We start from the raw sequence: 18,775 nt of genomic DNA on the forward strand, positions 1-18,775 counted from the left end.
CACCCCTATCCTTTGTCCAGTTTCGCGCTGGGGCTGGAGTGCCCCAGCAACTGGTTTGAACCGGCCTATGCCCCAGGCATGTCTCCTTCCTTTCACGACTGTCCTACCTAATACACAAAATCCTGTCTGGGGTGGTGCTAGCACCTCCCAAGGCAGGAAACCCTTTGTCCAAGCCTCCCTCGCTGGAAGGACTCCCAGCAGTGGTAGGTCAGGCTTGTCTGTGGTGGCAGCATCCATTTTGTGATGCTGAGGCTTGAGTTAACTTTAACCGGGGTTCACAGTTACATACATGTCGTGCCCCTCTAGAAGGGTGGAATGCTACCCATTCACCAGAATTGACGAGGGGGTAGTATTCCAATTCGTATGACCCCTTACTCAAAATGTTTTCATAATGCTATGGCAAAGTTAGCAATAACCGCAATGATTATACTGCACTTAAAAGTATATGGTATAGCGTTATCATGGAAATAGCTAAAGGACTTGGTTCCGAAAACTGCAGACAGGCTCAGCTCATGCCAGAGCACTATCTCACCTAATTCCAAGCACTCTGCCTGCAGGATTGTTAAGGCCTGCCATAGGAGTGACTTATAGGAGTATATGTGTCCATTCTAGGTTTAGATATAGGAATACTATATCTAAAGCAAAGGTTGATTACACCACCTTGCCCCAGCTGATTGATCAGGCAGTTGTGTCAGATTTGGATGGCCAGCCAGGGGTGGCATAATACATGCCTCAGCCCCTGGTAGGCCTTGGGTGCACTTATTCCCTGGATACCTAAGGTACACTGTACAAGGACTTACAAGAGTGACCCAATACCAATTAGTTATGTACCTAAGGTACATGGAGTCCATTTTAACCGAGAGAACAGGAAGCCTGGGGTCCTGAATAGCAGGATCCCAGGCCAACTAAGTCCAGCTAAGCACTCGACAAAAAGTTGGGGGTAACCATAGTCAGATATCCACCTTCCTACAGTCGCAGCTCATCTGCGCAGGTTAGGGGTTTCAGTCTTCCCCTACCTCGACGACTGGTTGTTGAAGGTGGGCTCGCCCCAGACAGTAGTCAGCCACTTACAGACTACGGCCGACCTCCTGCACCTGCTGGGGTTCTCCATCAATGTGCCAAAGTCACACCTGTGTCCCTCTCAGAAGCTCCTCTTCATCGGAGCGGTTCTAGACTCTGCGCAGTTTCGGGGTTATCCTCCCGAGCAGCGGGTTCGGGATATTCAGGCTCTGATTCCGATCTTTCAGCCTTTATCCCGAGTCTGGGTCAAGTTGACGCTGCGGCTTCTGGGGCTGATGGCCTCCTGCATCCTTCTGGTGCATCAAGCCCGGTGGCGGATGCATGCTCTGCAGTGGGACCTGAAGTTTCAGTGGGCCCAGCATCAGGGCAACTTGTCCGACCATGTCTTGATCTCTGAGGGCACTGCACAACAGTTGCAGTTGTGGCTCACGGACCGCGATTGGGTCAGCGGCAGATCCCTCACCCTACCCCAACCGGAGCACGTAGTTGTGACATACGCGTCCCTCTAGGGCTGGGGGGGCCACATGGGAGAGGCGGAGATCAGAGGCCTCTGGTCTCCGGCGGAGTCCCGTCTCCATATCAACCTTCTGGAGCTGCGGGCGATTCGTCTAGCACTGAAGGCATTCCTCCCCTCTGTCCGGGGAGTGTAGTGCAGGTGTTCTTGGACAACACCACCGCCATGTGGTACTGCAACCCACTGCGGGGTGGGGTCGTGGACCCTATGCCAGGAGGCTCTGCGCCTCTGGCAGTGGCTGGAACATCAGGGCGTGACCCTGGTGGTTCAACATCTGGCAGGTTTCCTGAACGCCAGGGCGGACGAACTCAGCCGTCGGTGCATGATGGATCACGAATGGCGTCTGAACTTGGACGTGGCGCAAGGCCTCTTTAAGCAATGGAGAGAGCCTTGGTTAGATTTATTCGCCACAGAAGAGAACGCGCAATGTCATTAGTTCTCCACGTTGGAATTTCCAATGCAGCACTCGCTCTGAAACGCTTTTCGTCGCGAGTGGGGTTGCGGTCTTTTGTACGCCTTTCCGCCTATACCACTTCTGCCCAGAGTGCTGAAGATCAGGCGAGACCAGGCCCAGGTTTTCCTTGTGGCTCTGGACTGGGCACCAAGATATTGGTATCCAGAGCTATTCAGCATGCCTGTCGATCCCCCGATTCGTCTGCCTCTTCAGCAGGACCTTCTGTCGCAGCAGCAGGGGATGGTCCTCCACCCGAACCTGTCCAGTCTCCACCTCCATGCTTGGAGATTCCTCAAGCGCTGGATCTGGCGGTGGCAGGCGCCATTTCTTTCCCGCCTGTCACGCCGCCTGATCCCCGGATTAATGGCCTTCCAACGCCGCAAACTCTACCCTGGCAGGACCGCTACGCCGTCTCTCGCCTTCCCACCACTACCACACGCGGTGAGTGTTCTTTTAAAATTGGATTATGCCGGATGGTGGGTGTCTTTGGTGGTTCTCCTAGAGCAGCTCCTCTAGTGTGCGGCCATCTTCGTTGGCTGGTGGCCGAAAATGGCCCTTTTTGACATACACCCCCACTTTTTGCCTGGCAGATGATGAAATTTTGAATGGAAGTGTCCTGGGTTCTTGCTAACCAGTTTCCCAGTAACAGATCTCTTTCCCAGGAATGAAAAAAGATTTCCCCAATAGACTATACCTTTAGCACTTCCTGTAAGTCCAAACTACCTTTGCAGGCTAAAGTGCAGACACAAGTGAAAAATACGACAAGGCACACAACCTTTGTGCCATGCCAGCAGACACTGCATGCAGTATAGATAAGTTGTCCTTAAAGCAGGCCTTACATTCCTAAGGTAGGGTGCACTTTACTACATGTGTGGACATATCTGCCTGAGCAGCTATGTCCCTGTGCAGGTTAATTCAATTACTGCCAGTACAAGTGATCAGTGAAGGTGTTTTAAGTACATGTGCTGGGAACTGGCCAAAAACGAGTTCAACAGCAACTTTATGGCTTCACTGAAACCAAAGGTGTTTGGTATCAAACACCTTGTATTAAGCCCACACTGATTCCAGTGCTGAAATATTAATACAAGCACCCAGATGGCACCTTAGAGATGTCCCCTAGAAACCTACCAACTACTAGTGTGCTGACTGGTCCTAGCAAGCCTACCACCACAGATGAGTTTCTGACCCACAGGGGTTAGGGCCTTTGCTCTCAGGAGGTCAGAAACACAGCCTGCTTGGGCAGTATTATGCCTACTTCCCACATGAATTGGCCATATAGGGGTGTAGTGAGTCCAGGTGTCCGCCCATTGGCTACTACCGTACCGTCCCTATATCTAGTTTTTAGGGGAGCCCCTGGCACCAGGAAATGCAATCCTGCTGACCTCAAAGGACTGTAGAACTGCGAAAAGCAAGAACTGTGGTCTCTGTTCACGATGATTGCACCGATGTTGACTCCCCCTGTAAGCTGCTGTGCCTCCAAAAGCCTGGGAGGACCACCAGCACTTCTGCCCAGACTCAAACTTCTGTGGAGCTGCGGATCTGCTACTCTTTACTCTGCAGGCACCAGAGAAAGAACTGTAAGGACTTTGAATCATTTAACCCAACTCCTGCCAGCACCACTGCACCCGTTGCTCCAAGCCAGAGTTGAAGTGGGCCAACGGACCCAACGTGGTACCCCAGTCCACTAGAGAAGAAGCCCACCTTGGGTTTGCCAGGAGGGGACTCTTCGCTGCCTGTAGCCTGTGTGTGCAGCCCGACCCAGAGTGACTAGGCTGTGAAAAACCTGATGCCTCAAGACACCTGTAAGAAGCAGTCTCTTTGTGATTTATCAAAAATCTGATACAGGGGTTTCCTTATTAGTGGACACGGACATGCTATACAATCCCAAAGTGCTCTATTAGGGAGAAGTATGGTCGAGCAGCCTTGGGCTTAACATAAGAGTGCAAGACATTTGCAAATGCACACAATGAGCACTAAAAGACGCACATGACTCAAGAAGGAGATCCACACCAATTAATAAAAAATAAAATAGAATTATTTATTTTTAGGCATCAGAGTCCAGGTAAGTAAGTTTTTAAATATAAATTCTTTTCACTTGAAAAAGTGGACACAGTGCACTTTTAGAGTTCTGCAGTATTATCATATGGAAGGAAGACCAGTTCTGCAAACTGGTACAGTACATAGACTTACAGGACCAATCTCCAGGAGTTGAGGTGAGTGGTGAGAAGTGTCCAAGGCAGCACCAGCAGCACACAGGCAGCTGGGTGCGAAACCGCGTCGGGAACTCAATAGGTTTCTATGGAGATTGGTCACTGTGAAAAGAGTATACAGGCTCTGACTGGGAGGCCAGTTGGGGTGAACCAAACCAATAGGGGAGGTTTCAAGACTTGGGATGTTCAGATGTAGGTGCTCCTTTGACTCTTTGCAGGTTCTAGGGGCCATGGATTGTAGGAAAGTAGGTTCCTGTTGCAGTAAACCCCTCCCCCACACACACTTTTTGCCAGACTTCTGATGCACTTTTACTTGGTGTGCCAAGGGTCCCTGCCAATGGGGTTCCCAGGGCCTGTGTTCTCTCCCCAAAACTAACGCCAATTGGCATCTCTGGCTACAGGTCAGTCCCTGGTAAATGGTACCACAGGTACCCAGGGCACTGTGACCAGAATAGGCCTCTAAGGGCTGCAGCACTTATTGTGCCACCCTTAGAGGCCCTGTACCGTTACATAGACACACTGCCTTTGCTGGCTGCGTGTTTTGGTGCAGAACAAAGTGAAGAGTCGATATGGCACACATCTGTGTACCATGCCTACAACCCACTGCCCTGGCATAGATCCTTCACCCCTCTAGCTGGGTGCACTATACCAGTGGTGAGGGTACAGGTGCTTGAGCCCTGTACCCCTACTGTGTCTTAAATCCATTATTAGACATTGTAAGTGTGGTGCTGCCATTAAGAGTATATGGTGCTGGGAGTTTGTCATTACGAACTCCAAAGCACCATAATGGCTACACTGAAAACTGAGAAGTTTGGTATCAAACTACTCAGCACATTAAACCCACACTGATGCCAGTGTGGGATTTAATGAAAAATGCACACAGAGGGCATCTCAGAGATGCCCCCTGAAAACGAACCCACCTCTAGTGTACCGACTGAGTGCCTGTTTCCCTGATGCTCTCTAGGTGCCTGAAACAATGCACATCCTGGCACGAGGTGCCATGACTCCTCCCCCAGGATGGGCAGGGTTCACGAAGGGGAAGCTTCAAAGGCATTCCGCCTTTGTGAGCTTCCTCAGACCATTTGCTGCTTTCAACAACCAGTACCCACTGCTTCTCTCCCCCCCCCCCCCCCCCCCCCCCCCCCCACTTTGTGCGGGAGAACCAGTGGGAAAAACAAGTGAGGGAGAGCGAGGTGTGCCCACCTCTGCCAACTTCACCTCTCAGGTGGGGGAGAAGAGATGAAGAACTCTGAGTCCCCGCAATCTTGCAGATGGGGGGACCCAACCAACCAGGGACAGGCTCCTGCCCCCTCCCACTGGAGTGTTGCACAATAGGGGGTGTACCCACCCCAGAGAAGGGACCCATTGGTCCCTGCCTTCTATCTACCTGCAACGTCCCTAAATCCAGACTCTAGGGGGCACCCTGAACCTTGCATCCTCAGATCCAGAAACCACAAAAAGAAAAGAAGGCTGTGCAGAGCTAACAAGAGGACGACGCCCACTGACTGGCCCCAGCCCTACAAGCCTTTCTCTCCTCGAACCTGCTCCTGTGAAATCCCGGTGTCCTACAGCCAGCAACCTCAAAAACCCCAGAGGACCTGCCTGCCTTTACTTCCAAAGACTGCTTCTCCCGTGAACACTGGATTTGTTCAACTGCAACCTCTGGCTCTGGCCGGAGACCACAACTCCGCCCCACTCTGCACCTGCTGTCCACAGCCCAAGCTCAAGTGGGCAAACACAAGGAGGTCACCCCGGGGGTCATGAACCAAGATCCGGGGACCCCTGACCTGCCTAAAGCCTCCAGCCGACGCCTGCAGTCTAAATCCAGAAGGCCCCCCAACTGCGACCCGGAGCTGGTAAGAAGATCCGACCCCGCAAGACAACCCTGCACCAGACGCCCCACGGCCTTGTGTGCCCAAACCAACGGTGCCTAACCAACCCCTAACTTCCCAACTTACCTCCCGAAGTGGTGGTTGCACCCAGAAGTCCTTAGTCTCCCTGCCTGCGGTGCTTTTGCAAACAGGAGGTTCTCCATTGGAAACCACAGGGAGCCCGACCGTGAAACAGCACTCTGCACCCCGCCACCTCAGTGCCGCTAAGGGTGCACCTTTTGTGCTACTTTGTTTCCCCATTTGCCCTGACCTAAACCCTAGGAGCTTTGCTCCCACAACGCAGTGGCCTGCTTGCCAGCAGCCACCAACCGGAGGCCCCCTATCCCCCGTCAGATAACATTGGGCCTCAACACTCTGCACCTGGCTGCCCTAGTGGGTGCCTGACCTAATCATGGGTTCACACTCTGCAACTCTGGGCATTAAGCTTGCTTAATCTCCACAATGGCCCCCCGCGGCGGGATGCCTGGCTTTCACCTTGGGGATGCCCTGTAGGGGCTATCTCACAGGGAAAAGCCAGGACGGGTGCCCAAGGCAAGCGCTTGGAGACCCCTGGGTGATAAGCGCTATATAAATCCAATATACAATACAATACAATACAATACAATACAGTGGGTGTAACAAGTGCATTACTGACCCTGGGGGACCCCCCCGAGTCTAACCTTAGAACCAACTCCCACAGTCGATGACTTACCTTTGAACTGATAACCTGTTTTTCCTCCATAGGATAACATTGACTATTTTCTTCCAAAAAGTTTCTAGGTGTGAAGTTTTGAAATCTAAAATTATTCTTTAAAAATTGCACGAATAACCAAAACGTATTTACTTGTTTGCAGGAAATGTCCCAGTGCTGAATCTAGAAATCCAGCACTGAGTTAGAAAAGTAACTTGGAATTTACTGAAAAGCCTATTGATTTCAATGTACTATATTTGCTAAGTATTACAACCTACTGCATCTCCTGTAAATCAAACCAGGCACAATTTCTATTGCATTTTCAAACTGTTCTACGTTCAGCAACTTATTACTGTAAAGTATTTAATGCTTACCTGTGCCATGCTTGCTTGGTTCTAAAAATAAAACAGTATATTTTTTATACAAAAACAATTGGCCTAGAGTTCAGTTCTTGTGTGTGAATTCATTTGCTGACTGTGTGTATACATCAAATGCTTACACTGTCCCCTGATACTGTCTTACTGCTCGACCGTTCTACCACAAATAGAGAGTAAGGTTCTATCTAACTTTAACCTCTGCCTACCTCAGGGGTCACCTGGACTCTATACACACTATACCTAATTTTGGTGTAGTATGTGTATATATAGAGCCAGTTTCCTACATGGATGCAGAGGTGTCTTTAGGCGTTTGATTTTCTTGCTGAGAGCAGTCTCGTTTGAGGGGGGGTTTGCTTGCAGAGGCTACAAGTAACATTGGGGAATCCATGAAGGGTGAAACAGCGATGGAATCTTGCTCTGGAGGGCTGGGGAACTTGTAACATTGGCCCACTCAAACTCGGGACAGGTGCAGTGGTGAATTCATGTGTTTGGTTTTGGTGGCTCTGGAGACCTGTCTTTTTTTGGGGGGGAGTTTCTTCAGAACAGGTACATTGTTCACCGGAGGTCTTGGTCTTTTTTTGAAGGCAGGCAGTCCTCACAGGTTCTGCAGGCACACAGCTGCAGGATGACTCGTCTTTGGCACAGATTAGACAGAGAACGGTAGGCAGGTCAGCTGGCCTGGGGCCAAGTCAGGTGCTCTCTTCAGTCTTCTGCTTTTGCAGCACTTCATGTCCTCCTTCTCTGGTGCCAGGGACTCCCCTATATTCTGAATTTAGGGGTGTTGGGGGAGTGTAGGGTAGTAGCCAATGGACTACTTACCTGTGGATGTCACTTTGCACCCTATATGACCACTTGCCCAGAATTCCTAAGTATGCAGTCATAAAGATGGCTACTTCTGAAATATATTGTCCACCTCACAGTAGCCCCCTTATGGGTGGTACTAGCTTGGGGGTGGCACACCTACCTGACCAGCTAATTTTCCTCCCTATCCAGGTGCCAAGTGGGCTCTGGACTGGAAAGAAGGGGTGGCTTCCTGTCCTATGAAAGGAGCTTATTTCGCATTCCAAAGCCATCCGCTTCTTTCAATCTTGCTGACCAAAGAAGGATAATCAGCAGGTCATCCAGGGGGGGGTGGTGGTGGTACATCCTCTTCAAGGACAGGCTTTTGTACCGGTTCTCCTGAAAGCAAAGGCTCTCACCATGGAGGTCAGAACAGCGTCTCGAGTGGCAGGCTGGCAGAAACAAGTTGGCAAGCACACCAGAGGCTGGTAGGTTTTCAGGGGGCACCTTGAAGGTGCCCTGTGGGTGCATGCATTGGTAAATCGAACACTGGCATCAGTGTGGGTTTACCAATACAAGATGTTTGATACCAAACATCTCTATTTTCAGTGAAGCCATCATGTAGCTGGGGAACTAGTTTTCCCCAGTGGTCCAGCACAAGTTTTAAAATGGCTTCCTTGGTCACTCGTGCTGGTAGTAATAGGACTAACTAGCACAGAAGCATATCTGCTCATGCAGGTATGCCCTCACATGTAATATTTATAAACCTGCTTTAGAACTGTTAGGCCTGCTGTAGGGGTGCCGTACAAATATTCCATGCAGTGGTAAGAGACATAGCACACAGGGATGGGTGACTTGTGTTTTCACTTTTACCTGCACCAAGACACTCAGCCTGTAATGGCAGACTTGCTTGTGCTTCGTTAGGTGTCCCTTAGGGTGGCACAATTTGTGCGGCTTCTCTTAGGGACCCTCTTTAGCATCTCAGGCCCTAGGTACAAGGGGGCACCATTTACTAGGGACCTGCAGAGGGTACTTAAGATTTTTCCAATTAGGTTAACAATTGTAAATTTGTGGGGAAAGAACACTGGTACTCGGGACCTGGTTAGCAGGGACCCAGTACACTTCAGTCAAAGGTGCATTAAATACCAGGCAGAAAGTTGGGGGCACTGCAACAAGTCCCCAGCTTCCTGTAACAGTTGCCCCTGGTCAGAGTGAAAGTGGACTGCAGGTGTCCCCGTGTACGCGACCTTCACGAGACCTGATCCCCTCTGTTGGTTCAGCCTCAATGGGTTCCTAGTCCAAGCCTGCAGCTTCTTTTCAAACCGGACCGATCCCCTTAGGATAGCATTGGGCGCCCAACATTGAAAAGCACCTCTGCACCCGTCCGCACCAGTGCCAACCGAAGGAGACCTGTTGGTGCTTCAGTGGACCTGGCCCCATGCTTACCTTAAGTCCAGGAGATTTGTCTTGCAAGTCGCTGTAAAGTGTCCGAATACAGTACATATTTTTCCCCTATAGTATAACATTGGGCACCCAACGCTGAAAAGCACCTCTGCACCCAGCCACCTGAGGCGACCTGTTTGTGCTGCCTTGGACCTTGCCCCATGCTTACCTTAAGTCCAGGAGATTGGTCCTATAAGTCGCTGTGATGTAACTGTATACAGTGTATGCCTTTCCTCTATAGGAAAACATTACTGCTTCAGAAATTGCACTAAGTGATTTTTAAACCTGTAAAAAGTCATAACTTGAATTGTACTTACTTGATTTGTTGATTCTGATGCTAAAAGTTATAGAAAGATAACTTATTTTTATAAACTGCTGTGGATCTCCTTATTGAATTGTGTGCATCATTTATTGACTTGTGTATGGCAGATGTCTAAAGCTCCTCTCTGATGAGCCTAAGGCTGCTCAATCACACTACCCCCTAGAAGAGCACCTTGGGATAGCCAGAGCAACCCCCTGCCCACTCGTAAGGGATACCTGGGCCCTTTATATAGTATACCTAAAAAGAGGTATACTGGTAAATGTCCACTTCCTATATTGGTGATGCAGCAGTGGGGTACAAGACTAGACATTTGCTGTACCACTTATTTAATGGCCGATGACCCTAAAAAAGGCCACACTACTTTGAGGCCCTACAGGAAACGTAAGTTGAGCTGGCTTAAGACCCTCGGACAAGCATGGAACCTTGTCATGTTGCTTAGACACGCTAAGGCACTTATGCAAAAGTTGCTTGCAGAAAATGCTAGGACCCTGGAAGAGTAAAACTGCTTATGGAGAAGGGGAGGTGGATGAGGACTTGGATGATTCCAGCAGCAGTCCTACTGATAACACTGGGCTACTGACATTACCCCCAGGAGAAGTAGACATTGAAGATGCAGATCTTAAAAAGCTAGCCAGGAGGATAGAATTGGAGGCTAAACTCTTGGCTATAAAATAGGAAAGAGCGGAGATGGGCCTGTGACCCATCTCTGGCGGCATCAAATTTTTAAACGGGGAGAAAGACGTAGCCTTTGACCCTAAGATCCCCAAAGGGATTGTCTGCTTCAGAAATTGCACTGTTGATTTTTCAAACCTGTAAAAATTCATAACTTTACAAGTACTTTCCTGATTTTGATGGTCGTGGTGTTAAAATGTATATAAAGATAAGGTATTTGTATAAATTGGTGTGATCTTCTTATTTGGTCTTGTGTATCATTTATAGACTGTATGTGTATTGTAGGTTTCTGACACTACTCTGATAAGCCTAAGGCTGCTCGGCCATACTACCCCCTAGAAGAGCACCATGGGATTAATAGAGCAAGGCCCTGTCCACTCATAAGGGATACCTGAACTCTTTGCACCGTATACCATATAAAGAGTCAACTTCTACACACACACTTATGCGACCAGTCGGTGGGCAAAATCTAGTCTTCCCTCTTTGTGTTTTTCATTGGTGGGTAATTTTATTATCCCCATAATGTTGGTGTTAACCGGCTATCTTAAATCTATCTTCTGTTTCTTTTTCTCAAGTCATCCTCTTCTGCTTGTCCTTATGGTGTAGCCCCAAAAATTCTGGAACGGCAAGTGACCATATTTTGGTGAAAATGCACATAAACTTGGGTTGCCTCCCTCAATCTTCCCATCTGCCATGACGGAAGTCTGATTCTTCTCAATACCAGCTGAAGAAATTAAATATTTATATTGAGTAATGCATTGTTTCAGGCATGTCCACAGAGTTTGAAAAGACAACCTTTAGTTGCTGCATTCTTGTCGTCCATCTTGTTAGATTTACTATTGACTGTTCTAGTAAAATTGTTTAAAATGTTTATCTTGTGTAAAATTGACAGTATAGTCTTGACTGGAATCTTTATCAAATGTCACTTAGGGCCAGATGTAGGTAATCCCAGTTTACCAACTCTTAAATACCGAATCATACCGATTCGGTATTTAAGAACAGGTAAATGGGATGTAGGTAATTTTTCGTTAAAAATTACCGAATCGGTAAGTTGTGGTAATTACCGAATCGGTATTTACCGATTCAGTAGGCCTGGAGGCCCATAGGAATGAATGTCAATTACCAAATCGGTAAATACCGATTCGGTAAAAGGGGGGAAACATTGAAGGGTGGCAGAGTGTCACTTTGACACCCTGTTGCACCCCTCAATTGTGTATGGGTGCACATGTTGCAGACATCCATGCCCTAAGGGCATGTATGTTTGCAACATGGCACTGTTGGAAAAGCAAAAAAATGCTTTTTCAAAGGTTTTCATTATTTACCACTCACTTCTAGTTGTTGGTAAATAACGAATCCTTAAGTGAGGAATGCACTAACTTGAGTGCTCCCTACATCCTGGATTCGGTAATTTACTGAATCGGTATGTTAAGAATTCGGTAAAATACCGAATCCTACAATCTAAAAAGCCCAATACCGGTCGGTAATGGCCGAAATTCGGTCATTTCGGCCGTTACCGACCGGTATTGGGTGACCTACATCTGGCCCTTCGTCTTTTAGTAGGACGGCTATTCAACTTTTATACCAGGTGCTAATTTGTCTTGTCACTTTCACTCCCTTAGGTGGATCTTGCAGGAAGTGAAAACATTGGTCGTTCTGGAGCAGTTGATAAACGAGCACGAGAAGCTGGAAACATTAACCAGTCTTTGTTGACTTTAGGTCGTGTTATCACTGCACTGGTAGAAAGGACCCCACATATTCCGTACAGGGAGTCCAAGCTCACTAGAATTCTGCAGGATTCGCTTGGCGGGCGCACAAAAACATCAATCATCGCCACAGTATCACCTGCTTCGATAAATCTCGAGGTAAAGGAGTTGTAACATTTCTATTTGTTTCGTTTATGCACTTTACTGAAACTTTGCTTCTGGGTACTTGAGAGCATGCATGGTATGTAAATCAAAGGAGACTAGTAAAGTTCCCACAGGTATCTTGTTAGCATTATGTTAGCACCATGTTCATCAGTGTCTTTGTATTGTACAAATTGACATGCTGGGAAGTGGTTCAGATAAATGAATGCCATGCAGGATAAGGGGTTGATGGAAGCATTGGGATGAAAGCCTCTCCATAGAGGGATAGTGTTTGGTTGTGAGTAGGGAATGATTTAATCTAGAGTAGACTTCAGGTCTTTCCTGAATCTTTGATAGTTTGGTTGTCTTTCACCATCTCTCAAGACTGCTTGCATTACTGTATGCTGTTTGAGTTGCACTGGCTCCTCACCCAGTCAGCATTTACTATGCTTACATTCACCATGCATTCCTACCCTTCTTAACCTATCCTCGATTACCTATCTAGTCAACACTTATCCATTTTCTTGCTTTCACGAGTAGCATCCAGAGACTGGATGCAGTCCTCCAGATGTGGTGTTTTGTTTAACTGGACATATGACAATTGTGCATGTCTGACATGCACTGATGCAACCTGTTAAGCAGGGGGTCTTTGTATGTGATGGAATTTTGCAAAGCTGCTGGATGTACTTTGATGTTATAAACTTCTTGCCAATCCTTTCCTGTGTCTCCCCTCCCCCTGTTATAACCACACAGCAGTGTCTATTCGCCAGGAACGATGCTGAAGCATCCCCTTCAGCCGCCCTTTTCTGCTCATTGGACCCACAATATTATAATGCTAATACACTTGTGCTATGTAGTTTGTGCTGTAGTAATTTTACGCATTTGTCCGATCACTGCAGTGCTTTTACATATATATATATATATATTTGAAAACCTTTATTGTACCTTCTTACAATTACACAGCAAGTCGCCTACAACCCCGAGGGGCCGGCCGCTAAAATAGAAGAAATAGCAGTGACAGCCATGCGGAAATGAAGTTCATACGTTAAATAAGCTACTGTAGTGAATGGGCACATCACTAAACAAATTGAAGGTCATTAGTCAAAATCACATTACAAATTAAATGAGGTTTTCATTTTTTGTTTTTTGAAAAGAACCAAAAGAACAAACAGGAAATCACATTGCGATCATTGAGAAATAATATTGCAGGTTAGCTGTATGAAAGATTCTTAGGACAGTATAAGTTGCCATGTATTATCCAGGGATCTCATCCGGAACGGGGAAGGACTCCCCCCCCCCCCCCCCCCCCCCCCCCAACATCTCTACCCAAATGGTGTCCCTATCTCGTCCTCCACCCTTCACTCCATCCCTCCCTCATCATCTGATTCTAACGGATCATCTTCTGGCAGCGGATCGCAGATTTCGCCACGGTACACATTCCATGGGGACCACACCTTATTCCACTTGCCTGGACACGCACGGCTCAAGTACACCGCCCTTTCAGTTATCATTGTTTTGTCCATATTCATGCACCACTGTGACTTCGTTGGAAGTTCTGCCGCCCCCCAACGCTGAGCAATATCCCGCTTCGCTACAATCATTCCCAACGTTACCCAAAGTCGACTATGTCTGGGCAAATCTGTTGGTTCCCACACGTTTAGGAGACATCGCCTTGGGTCTGGGAGGATCGAGATCTCTAGGGCCTAAGATACAGTACGCAGTACCTGACGCCAGTAATTTTGTATGCGTGGGCAGTCCCAAAACGTGTGGAAAAAGGTGCCCTCTTCCCCACAGCCATGCAGACAAAAAGGGTGTGGTGTTCTGTGGATGCGGTGTAGCAGTGTTCTTGTGTAGTATACCCTATGGAGAACCTTGAGCTGGACAAGTCTCATCCTAGCCGAGATGCCCACCTCTTTCGGTGACGCCAGAGCCTCATTCCACTAGTGTTCATCTAGGGCGCCCACCTCCTCTTCCCACCTTTCCTTCAGGGGAGCCAGCGGATCTGGCGAGTTGTTCAGGAGCTTACGATACGTCAGTGAAGTTGCTCTTTCCACCATAAAGTCAGTCAGGAGGCGATCCTCCAGCGGGGAGGACTCAGGAGGAGTCGACCCAGAGGGGATGGCCGCGAGCAGTGCATGACGAATTTGTACGTATCGGTATGATTCGTGTGGCCCCAGGTCATATATTTCCCTCAGGCGGGTGAACGAAATACGTCACCCCGTTCCCACATGTCGCCCACCGTGGATATGCCGATGGAATCCCAGAGGGAGAAACCCTTGCTATTTCTCAAGTTGCCCAAGGCGCGTGCATCCCAGAGCGGGGTGAGTTTGGTGATTTTCCCCTTCCAGCCTAACGCAGCTGTCGCCGCGTGCCAGGTTTCCACAGTGAGTTTAGTGGGCTCTGAGAGGAGTCTCAGTTTTCTCCGGTCATAGAGTGGGGCGAGTATGTTGTTAATGCCCAGCTGCGCCCTGTCTGCTTGAAATGCCGGATCAGACTGCGGGGCGTGTAGCCATTGGTTAATGGGCTTAAGTTGCGCTGCCCAGTAGTACAAGTGCAGATTCGGCAGTGCAATGCCCCCATCATACCAGCCTCTACAAAGTTTAGCCTGAGCTATGCGTGCCGGCCGATTGCCCCACAATAGCCCCGAAACAACCGCTGCTACCTTTTTTGAAGTATCCTGCTGCCACCGAAAAGGGCGTATTATCTAGGATATACAGAAAACGGGGCAGCAATTTCATTTTATACAGTGCTGCTTTCCCCAACATGGTCAGTGGCAGCCCCGCCCAGAAGTTGGCGTCTTGCTTGAGACGCTCCAGCGGTGGCACTAAATTCAGTCTCCTATACTCAAGTGGGTCCCACGTAACATAGATCCCTAAATATTTAAAGGAGGAACCGGCCAGTCTCAGAGGGCAGTCTGGTCCGAGCGTCGGAATCTGACCTTTCAGTACGTACATCTCTGATTTGCCCCAATTTATGGTGTAACCAGAAACCTTGCCATGCTCGTCGCACAAGTTCAAAAGAGCTGGCACTCCATGCTCGGGATCCGTTAAATACACCAGCATATCGTCCGCATATAGGGACAGGCGGTCTTCCCATCCCTCCCTCCATTGTATCCCCTTGAGCAAGGGAGTTTGTCTTATGCGATTAGCCAGCGGTTCCAGGGTTAGTGCAAAGAGCAAGGGAGACAGAGGACAGCCTTGCCGGGTGCCCCTCCCAAGCGGAAACGTGCGCGAAATGTGGCCATTTGCTACCACGTGTGCCACAGGCGCCGCGTAGAGTAGCTTAATCCATGATATAAAGTTCGGGCCAAAGCCCATGTGGGACAACACCTCAAAAAGGCTGACCCATTCCACCAGGTCGAAAGCCATCTTCGCGTCCAGGGCCAATATAACTGCACTGTCACTAATCTTGTCTGCCCTCGCCAGCACCCCATGAACCCTACGAAGATTAAGTGCAGTGTTCCTATGAGGCATAAACCCCGATTGATCCTGGTGGATAAGATCAGGCAGATGAGCCAACAGCCGGTTGGCCAGGAGTTTAGCCAAGATTTTGCTTTCTGCATTCAATAGGGAGATGGGGCGGTAAGAGGAGCATTCCTCCTGAGGCTTACCTGGCTTTGGTATTGCCACGATCGTGGCCGTTCTCTGGTCCAGTGGGAGCAGCCCCTTCTCACGGCATTCCTCATACATGTTGAGTAAGTAAGGACTAAGGTCCTCAGATCGTGCTTGATACCATTCCACCGGAATGCCGTTCGGACCAAGGGCCTTTCCAGGCTTGAGCGCCCCTATGGCAAGCTGTATTTCGTCGGTGGTTAATTCCGCATCCAGGTCGGCCATTGCCTCCGGTTGCAGTATCGGGATATCTATTCCGCTCAGTGCACTCTGGGCCATGATCGCGGTCACCTCCCTTTCAGGAGTATACACCTGTTCGAAGTGGGCCGCCAGTGCTTCCACTACCTGTTCAGGGTTAGTCTGCATCGCACCATTCCCATCCTTCACCTGTTGAATCCCTCTGGAGCTACCCCCTCTCGTCAAGCCAGGCCAACATCTTTCCCGCCTTGTCGCCTACGTTGTACACCCGATTCTGTGTATCAGTAATGTGTCCCTGTACTGTGAGGCGTGCATGGTCTGTGTACAGGCGCTGCTGGAGTGCAAGGTTATGCGCCGTGTCCTCTGTAGGGTCAGCCTCGTGTAAGGTTGTGACTCTGCGCAGTTGGAGCTCAAGTGTAGACTGTTCAGCTGCCTGTTCCTTCTTATGAGCCGCGATGGAGCTTATAGCCTGCCCCCTTAGCACTGTTTTGTAGGCCTCCCAGAGGACCTCGGCGGACGCCACAGTTGACACATTCTCAACAAAGTAATGCTCCGTGGCCCTCTGAAGAGCCTTCTTGATTTTCGGGACTTTAAAGTAAGATGCCTGAATAGGGTATATGCGGTGACGCAACTTTGTCTGGGTGGAAATGGTGAGAGTTATCGGAGAGTGATCTGAAATGCCTCGGGGTGTATGTCAACAGTGTTGACTCGCTGTATCCCTTCCCCCAACGCCAAAAAATAATCAATGCGGGAAAGACTGTTATGGACTGTGGAGTGGAACGTGTATTGTCTGACCTGAGGATGAACATGACGCCAGATATCTACCAATCCCAGTGCCTCTAGGAACCGCTGAAACCGGGAGGGTCCCCCCGGCGAAGCAGTCACCGGAAACCTATCGAGCTGTAGATCCGCCGTTGCGTTAAAATCCCCACCCAAAATTACATCACTGTCGGGGAGAGCTAACAAAAAATCACCAAGGGCTGGAAGCATTACTGAATGGAGGGACGGCAGAACATATACAGAAACCACTGTCAAGGGACGACCGTCCCACTGCCCCACCAACGCCGCAAAGCATCCCTGACTATCGGTTTTCCTGCTCAGTGGAATAAAGTGTGAGGATTTTTTGATCAGGACACCCGTACCCCGAGAACCCGATGAAAATTCCGAATGCACAATCATCATGTATCCCCTCCTATCTAAGGCCTTAGTGGCCCCCCCCCACCAAGTGAGTTTCCTGCAAGAGTGCTAGTTGGGGTTTATGCCGCTTCAACTCGGTTAGTACTAGGCCACGTGTCACCTTGTCCCCTAGGCCCCTTACGTTCCAGGAAAGTATTCTAAGGGCGGAGCCATCGGACCGCGCCCCATCCTGCCCCGCGGCATTGAGTTGTTCATACGACATTTTCAATCACGCTACCACACACGAATCGTCCAGAAAGAATCAATCGTACCTGCAAAAACACCATTTTAGTAGCAACACACATTTCAGTTCTTGACCGACTTAGTGAATTTCAAATGAAAAAGAAACAAACCCCCCCCATCCCTTCCCACCCTGCCTCCCTGCTTAACGGACCTACAACTGCCCGCCACCCCAACTTAGCAGAGCGCTTAACCCATCCCACAAACAGAGTACTTGCACGTCGGGGGAGTGTGTCCCCCAAAGCAGGCGGCTCCCTTGCTGCCCTCGGGATGCCCAGGCCGGCGCCCACTAACGACATATATGAGCAACCAAAGTGGGAAGAAGTCCAAGTCCAAACATTTCACGGCCTGCTGACCTTATTTGCCCCCGGCAGCCCCCGACAGGTCCTGCGTCGGCGATGCACTCGCACTCCTTCCAGCTGAAGTCTGTGAGCCGGGCCGGCTGTCGTTTTGGTGTCTGTTGCGCTGTCGGCCAGACGTGCGATCCACTGTGCGCCATCCCTCCAGCCAGTCTCTTGCTGCCTCGGGGGAGTAAAAAAACCAAACCTTCTTGTCGGCCACCACCCTTAGACGGGCCGGGTATAGCATAGAGTACCGCAATTCCTGTTCGCGTAGTGTCTTCTTTACTTCCAGAAAAGTTCTCCTCCGTCTCGTAACCTCCGCTGTATAGTCCGGAAAAAAGGATATCCGCGAGTTTTGGATCTGGATGGCTGGTGCCACTCTGGCCGCTTGTAGGATCGTGTCACGATCTCTGAAGTAAAAAAGTCTCGCTAGGATCAGACGCGGGAGGGCCCCTGGCTTAGGTGTTCCTCCGGGTACCCTATGAGCTCGTTCAACCGTGAAGAAGTTAGAGAGCCCCTTGGGGGCCAGCTGATTTTTTTATCAAATCCTCCACATACAAGTCCATGGCCCCTTTGGTTTCAGATTCCGGGACCCCCAAAATGCAGACGTTGTTCCGCCGGGAGCGTCCTTCATGATCGTCCAGTTTGTCTTTGAGCAGTTTATTATCGGCCTGTAGCTTCTCCATTGCGACCTGTAGATCTGAGACATCCTCCACCAACGATTTAGCTACCACCTCCACCTGCTTCACTCTTTCACTCATCTTCTGGAGGTCCGCTCGTATCAGGGTCTCCTCTGTAGCAGTCGCGCCCACCTTTGCTTGTACCTGCGCCAGGGCGTGCAAGACATCGTCCAGGGTAGCCTTCTTCGCCCCTTCACCTTCCGTGCCTTTGCCCACAGATTTGCGCTGCTCCGGTTGGGAGAGTGTCTGTTTATCGTAGGCGAATTTATCGAGCTTAGCCTGAGTGGTGGGTTGTCGGATTCCCTTCCCCGCCATTGTGGCACGCCGTCTG

General features: G+C 49.5%; 1 protein-coding gene across 1 annotated transcript in view; it reads left to right on the forward strand.

The window, feature by feature from the left end:
- The window catches only part of KIF11 (kinesin family member 11), a 298,525-nt gene that overhangs the window by 102,031 nt on the left and 177,719 nt on the right, over nt 1–18,775 (forward strand). The window contains exon 9 of the mRNA XM_086951983.1: nt 11,974–12,216. Coding sequence (XP_086808109.1) covers nt 11,974–12,216 — 243 coding nt within the window. The remainder of the gene's footprint in view (nt 1–11,973; nt 12,217–18,775) is intronic.

The sequence above is a fragment of the Lissotriton vulgaris genome, unplaced genomic scaffold, assembly GCF_964263255.1.
Source record: "Lissotriton vulgaris unplaced genomic scaffold, aLisVul1.2 SCAFFOLD_1934, whole genome shotgun sequence".
Taxonomy (NCBI): Eukaryota; Metazoa; Chordata; class Amphibia; order Caudata; family Salamandridae; genus Lissotriton; species Lissotriton vulgaris.